Source organism: Otolemur garnettii, unplaced genomic scaffold (assembly GCF_000181295.1).
Source record: "Otolemur garnettii isolate 467f Iridium unplaced genomic scaffold, OtoGar3 scaffold00013, whole genome shotgun sequence".
In the NCBI taxonomy this organism is placed as follows: domain Eukaryota; kingdom Metazoa; phylum Chordata; class Mammalia; order Primates; family Galagidae; genus Otolemur; species Otolemur garnettii.
Window position 1 is genome coordinate 28,739,082 of NW_003852408.1, and position 7,335 is coordinate 28,746,416.

At 40.0% G+C, this 7,335-nt stretch overlaps 1 protein-coding gene and 1 non-coding gene across 5 annotated transcripts in view; both read right to left on the bottom strand.

Annotated features, from left to right (window-relative positions):
• Window positions 1-7,335, bottom strand: part of NOP58 (NOP58 ribonucleoprotein) — a 43,134-nt gene that overhangs the window by 3,090 nt on the left and 32,709 nt on the right. For all 4 annotated transcript variants that reach the window (XM_003785031.2, XM_023510407.1, XM_012802270.2 and 1 more), the window contains 3 exons: window positions 6,336-6,470; window positions 5,621-5,682; window positions 1,641-1,774 (listed from right to left, as the gene is read on the bottom strand). In XM_003785031.2, coding sequence (XP_003785079.1) covers window positions 1,641-1,774; window positions 5,621-5,682; window positions 6,336-6,470 — 331 coding nt within the window. The remainder of the gene's footprint in view (window positions 1-1,640; window positions 1,775-5,620; window positions 5,683-6,335; window positions 6,471-7,335) is intronic.
• Window positions 876-979, bottom strand: LOC111723652. The gene has a single exon (XR_002772151.1). It is a non-coding gene; the product is annotated as a U6 spliceosomal RNA (small nuclear RNA).

Below are 7,335 nucleotides of genomic sequence, written 5' to 3' on the forward strand. Positions count from 1 at the left end.
GGGCTGGGGATTCGAACCCACCACCTTAGGTGTATGTGGCTGGCGCCTTAGCCGCTTGAGCCACAGGCGCCGAGCCAAATAATTTGTTTTTTTCTCTATCCAAGGTAAAGAGTCTACATTTGTTGTAATTATATGTATTATTACGTATATCTTTTATTTATTTATTTTTTATTTTGAGACAGAGTCTCACCCTGTGCTCTGGGTAGAGTGCTGTCGCATCCTAGCTCACAGCAACCTCCAACTCTTAGGCAATCCTTTTTGCCTCAGCCTCCCAAGTGGCTGGGACTACAAGTATCCACCACAGTGGCAAGTTAGTTTTTCCGTTTTTAGTAGAGACAGGGTGTCACTCTTATGTGAGGTGATCGAGAACTCCTGAGCTCAGGTGATCCACTCACCTTGGCTTTCAGAGTACTAGGATTATAGGCATGATCCACTGCTCCTGGTCCTGTACTTGTATACCTTTACAGGGCACATGTGATGTTTTGTTACAGGCATACAATGTGAATTAATCAAATCAGGGTACTGGGGTATCCATCACCTCAGGCATTTTAAAAATAATGCAACATGGTCAGGCATGGTGGCCCATGCCTATATGTAATTCTAGCACTCTGGAAGGCTGAGACAAGAGGATCACTTAAGCTTAGAAGTTCTGAGCTTGGGCAAGAATGAGACCTCATCTCTACTAAAAATAGCAAAATTAGCTGGGTGTTGTAAAGGGTGCCTGTAATCCCAACTACTTGGGAGGTTTAGGCAAGAGGATCACTTAAACCCAAGGAGTGTGAGACTGCTGTGAGCTATGATGACACTATAGCACTTTAGCCTCTGAGTGCAATAGACTATTGCCTTTGAGGCAATACTCTACCTCAAAAATAAATAAAAATAGGGAACATTTGGTGACTGTGTGTTACCCTTGCACAGGGCCCATGCTAATGTTATTTATATTATTCCAACCTTAGCATATGTGCTGCACAACAAGCACTGCATTTGGTGACGGTACATGTTAGACCACTAAGCAACTTAGAAACTAAGGTAAAGCAACTATTGCTTTAATGTTTTACTTTCCTACAAAAGTAGGTGGCAGGTGTGTAATAAATGCAGGTATAACTAATAAATAGGGGCAGAGTACTTGTTAATTGGCTTTAGGACAGCAAAGCTCACTGGTAAGCACCTATTAAAATATTAGTAGTATGATGGCAGGCTACTCAGTATGCTACTCTTCTAGTCCACTCCATATAACAGAACAATGAAAAAAATCAATTCCACATTTATTCCTAGCAAGAAACAAGTTTTCAGCAACCAATTTAGAAACTATATTCCTTTTACTTCCTCCTATTTTAATTCTTGAAATAGTCCACGTGGTAGAAACTTTAGTTTTGATACTCTTAGGAAAGTATTTAATTCCACATATTCAAAGATAAGCTTCGCAAGTTTTCCTATGAAGTCTGATAATCTAACAATATCCAAACTATTTCCAGAGAACACAATGGAATATTAAAATACCATTAGCTTGCAATATGGGTTGTTTTACAAACTTAAATGGCAAGTATGTCTAAGACTTACAAAATCTATACTTTTTATGAAGTAACAGCATACACAGCATCAAAAAAAAAAAAAAAACAAAAAAACAAATTCAAACTAACCTTTAATTTTAATCTTGGCTTTTTTGGCTTTCTTTTCAGTAATTTCATCCTCTTTATCTACTTGTTCTATTTTGCGTTTTTTAGAACAGGCTGGAAGTGTGGAGTCACCAGAAGGATCATAAGTCTTCACTTCACTGAAAGAGCCAAAGAGTTTTAGAGACTCTTCTACAAATTTATCTGTAAACTGAAATAATTCTCAAGAGATATGAAGAAAATGCCATTAGAAAATACTTACATAAGCATACAATGATGTTTCATTTTAGTGGCTTTGGGGTACTTTATGAAGATTAATAAATTTCCCAAAGTAAAAGTACTAATATTTTTCATGTAGGTCAGTCACATTCAAGAAGTGGTCAGCTAAATGAATTCTGATTTAGTAATCAATGTAGTTACTATGGTACAGGAGAACAATTAGAATGGGGGAAATGAAAAAAAAAAGAATGGGGGAAATGAAGAGAAAATCTCTTTACAACAGACTAAAACTACGAAGTGAAAATTGAACCAATTCAACTGTTAAAACATGTAATTTAATGAAGGTATTAAAAAAGGTAAAAAAAAAAAAAAAGAAAAATATCTAAACTAAGTTGAATGAAGAAGTCTTCATCACAAGATCACAAGAAGCAGAGAAGTAAGAGGAAATACACATGGATAAAGATTCCCTACAAAGGCTGGGCTCAGTGGCTCACTCCTGTAATCCTAGCATTCTGGGAGGCCAAGACAGGTGGATTGCTTAAGCTCACAATTTTGAGACCGGCCTGAGCAAAAGTGAGGCCCCCATCTCTACTAAAAATAGAAAAACTGAGGCAAGAGGATCTTGGGAGCCCAAGAGTTAGGGTTACTGTGAGCTAGATACCAGAGCATTCTACTGGGGGGGGGCGGGGTGCACCAACAAAGTGAGACTCTGTCACAAAAAAGAAAACACTGAAATGAGTGCTAACACTGAAAGGCGAACTAATTCTAATTGCAGCTTCAAGTGCATGAGTTTAAAGCTGTAAGCTTAATGGTATAGGAGCATAAAATTTTGTTCAAAACCAGAAATTATAGATGTATGAATTTTTTTTAGGTTAAAAACATTTATAATTTAAGAAACAGGACAGGCACAGTGGCTCACACCTGTAATCATAGCACTCTGGAAGGCTGGCGTGGATAGATTGCTTGGGATCACAAATTTGAGATCAGCCCAAGCAAAAGCAAGACCTCATCTCTACTAAAAACAGAAAAACAGGCTAGGCACCCCATAGCTCATTGAGTATGGCGCTGGCCACATACACTGAGGCTGGTGGGTTCAAACCCAGCCAGGGCCTGCTAAACAACAATGAGAACTATAACCAAAAAATAGCCGGGTGTTGTGGCTAGTGGCTTTAGTCCAAGCTACTCAGGAGGCTGAGGCAAGAGAATCACTTAATCCAAAAGTTTGAAGTTGCTGTCAGCTGTGACGCCACAGCACTCTACGAAGGGTGACATAATGAGACTATCTCAAACAAACAAACAAACAAACAAACCCCGAAGACTGTCACCTAAAGACAACGAATTACAGACTTTACAAATTGTAGAATATAAGGCCACTGGAGAACACCTGGAAGACTCATAAAATACAAAAAATATTGGGTAGTGTCTGTGGCTCAAAAGAGTAGGGCACCGGCCCCATATGCCAGAGGTGGCAGGTTCAAACTCAGCCCCGGCCAAACACTGCAACAAAACAAAACAAAAACAAACAAACAAAAAATACAAAAAATATTAATGCTCATATAAATACCAGTTTTCTTTCTAGAAAATGGAAAAATTTTTTCTAAATATATATTTAAATACATATTTATAATTGATAATATTACATACAGGTCTCTCTTTTTTTTTTTTTTGAGACAGAGCCTCAAGCTATCCCCCTGGGTAGAGTGCCATGGCATCACAGCTCATAGCAACCTCCAACTCCTGGGCTCAAGCGAGTCTCCTGCCTCTGCCTCCCAAGTAGCTGGGACCACAGGTGCCCGCCACAAAGCCTGGCTATTTTTCGGTTGCAGCTGTCGTCGTTTGGCGGGCCCAGGCTGGATTTGAACCTGTCACCTTAGGTGTATGTGGCAGACGCCTTGGCCACTTGAGCCACAGGCGCCGAGCCAAATACAGGTCCCTTTACCCACTTATAGCCTAAGATTTTACTACTGAAATTTATAAAGGGGGCAATGCCTTTATACAGAGGGTGGTAGGTTCAAACCCAGCCCTGGCAACAAAAGATTGCCAGGTGTGTGGCAGGCGCCTGTAATCCTAGCTACTTGAAAGGCTGAGGCAAGAGAATAGCCTAAGCCCAAGAGCTAGAGGTTGCTGTGAGCTGTGACACCAGAGCCCTCCACCAAGGGTGACATAATGACATTTTGTCTCTTAAAAAAAAAAGAAAAAAGAAAGAAAGAAAAAGAAATTGATAAAGGATTATAAGATTCCTAACATCAAAAATGGTTGGGTTAATGATAATGAGATTTTTTTTTTTGAGACAAGAGTCTCACTATGTTGTCACCAGTAGAGAGCTGTGACATCACAGCTCACAGCAACGTCAAACTCTTGAGCTTAAGTGATTCTCTTGCCTCAACCATCCAAGTTGCTGGGACTATAGGTGCCCACCACAACTTCTGGCTTAATACATACATACGTATATATATATATATATTTTTGTTGTAGTTGTCATTGTTTGGCAGACCCAGGATGGACTTGAACCCACCAACTCCAGTGTATGCAGCTGGTGTGCTAGCCACTGAGGTAACAAGGAGCATTTTTAAGGATGTTATTACATACTATCAAACAGCTTCCCAGAAAAGTTGTACCACATTATACTTCCATCGTTACCACCTTATCAGTATTGTCTGTTCCTTCAAATAACCTTAAGAGTCTGCCATACACAAATCCTAGGTCGATTTATCAATTAAGTTTAAATATTTTATCATGTTTCAGCCATTTTTTTTTTGAGACAAGAGCCTCAAACTGTTGCCCTGAGTAGAGTGCCGTGGTGTCATAGCCCGTAATAACCTCCAACTCTTCGGCTTAAGTGATTCTCTTGCCTCAGGCTCCCGAGTAGCTGGGACTACAGGCCCTCGCCACAACGCCCAGCTATTTTTTTGTTGCAGTTTGGCAGAGGCTGGGTTTGAACCTGCCACCCTTGGTATATGGGGCCGGCGCTCTACTCACTGAGCCATAGGTGCCACCCTATTTACATTATTTTTAAAATAGGTTTTACTGGGCGGTGCCTGTGGCTCAGTCGATAGGGCACCAGACCCATATACCGAGGGTGGTGAGTTCAAACTCAGCCCCAGACAAACTGCAACAAAAAAATAGCCGGGCGTTGTGGCCTGTAGTCCCAGCTACTCGGGAGGCTATGGCAAGAGAATCGCCTAAACCCAGGAGTTGGAGGTTGCTGTGAGCTGTGTGATGGCATGGCACTCTACCAAGGGTGATAAAGTGAGACTCTGTCTCTACAAAGAAAAGAAAAAAAAAAATTTTTGTTTTATTGTGGATTAACTCTGAACACATTCTTTTTGATAAATGGCACACTAGAAGAACTTAAAATTTACAACCAGGATTGGGAAATAAGTTAAATACAGCAAAATGATAAAAAACCAGTCAGGCCTGGTGGATCATGCCTGTAATACCAGCATGTACGAGGCCATGGTGGGTAGATTGCCTGAGCTCACGGCTTAGAGACCAGGTTGAGCAAGAGTGAGGCCTTCTGTCTAAAAATAGCCGGGCATTGTGGCAGGTGCCTGTAGTCCCAGCTACTTGGGAGGCTGAGGCAAGGGAATCACTTGAGCCCAAGAGTTTGAAGTTGCTGTGAACTGTGATGCCATGGCACTCTGACAAAGCGAGACTCTGTCTCAAAAAAAAAAAGAAAGAAAATTCCTAGGGGCATATTGAGTTAAAGTTTACAACAGACCATTCTTATTAATAATTAACATTTAAATTGACAGAAACCATTTACCCATACCCTCAAATATACTCACCTTTTATGTTCATACTTTTCTGCTTTTGCTAATGTCTTTCCTGTTCCACTTATTTTTCTTATCTAAAATTAAAAAAGGAAAATTATAAATAAAAGTCTAAGTCATTATCTCCTTATAAACTGGTATAAAGAATCAGTGGGCGAGCAAGCAGCAATTCCTACTAATTTTCTTTGTTATTTTTAATTATTATAACTTTATTTTATGTCATTTCCAATAGCATATCTTAATGGCAAACATTATTCAATATACAATGCTTAGTTAATATAAGAAACTGTTAACAGAAAGCACAAAAATAATCTATAGGCATATTGAAATGTATCAAAAAGCTGGGAGCAGTGGCTCACGCCTATAATCCTAGCCAGCACCCTGGGAGGCTGAGGTTAATGGTTTGCTTGAGCTCATGAGTTTGAGACCAGACTGAGTAAGAGCAAGACCCTCTCTCTAAAAATAGCTGGGCATTGTGATGGGTGCCTGTAATCCTAGCTATTGGGGAGGCTGAGGGAAGAGAATTGATAGAGCCCAAGAGTTTGAGGTTGCTGTGAGCTATGATGCTATAGCACTCTACCAAGGATGACAAAGTGAGACTCTTGTCTCAAAGAAAAAGTATCACAAAATAAAACTAGCTAGCAAGTAAAATAAGCTCATAAATCTACTCAGAGTTTACTCATTTTTGACAGGTTAACATTATCTGCAATAGGTAGGATTTGGTTCTTACCCCTCTATCTTCCAAAGTTCTCAACCTGGCTTCTAATTTGGCTCTGTTCTCAACTCCCATTGCAGAACTGGAATCCTCACCAAAGGCATCATAGCGGATAGCCAGGACAGTTTTGGCTGCCAGCATGCGAGAAATCTAACAGAAAATATGAAGTTAGAGGCAATCAATCAGAATAGATTAAAAGTTGAGATGTAAAAATCCTCAATAATTTATTCACAAGAAAATTAAAGAAAGTCATCACATTAGCATTTATCCTAGGACTTTTTTATAATTAGGAATTATAAAACATTGAGTCATGCAACTCAAATTACCTATCATTTCAATCTGGGTCACAATATAAGAGCTTAAAAGGGTTTGGGGTTGTGGTGCCTGCAGCTCAAGGAGGAGGGCGCCAGCCCCATATACCGGGGTAGCAGGTTCAAACCTGGCCCTGGCCAAAAACTGGAACAACAACAACAACAAAAAAGTTTGGGTATCACCAGATGGTGGGGTCTTGGTGCAAAAGAATGAAGAGGCCTGGCCCAAAGTCTGTGTCGGAGGACCTAAGAACTCTGGAAACAGCCCTTCTGAGTAAAGCTTGGGTGTGTATTATCATAAAATGGGAAAGGGGAGACAAAAGATGCTTGCCTAATATTAGAACTGATTAGGGAGGACATGAGAAGGTCATATAAACTGTTGCCAGCTTTTGTTCTTGCAAAACCACAGACCTTGAGCACAACCTCTGCCTCAGCTTCAAGAGACCTTTAGAATCTAGAGAATATCATAATTATTATTGCCACCCCTCAAATACACATTTTCCCTTGGAGGCCAGTCATGCCATTCTCATGATTCACCAGGTCTCTTATGCAGGAAGCGAGTCTTATGCTGAAGATCAGGGCTCAGTTTCCCCTATAAGACTTAAGTGATTATGTATTATGACCAGTACTTTTATCTAAAATTAGCTCAAACAATTTTCCAGTATGTTCTTTAGTTTCTATTCTGTGATGCTCACTCTATACTT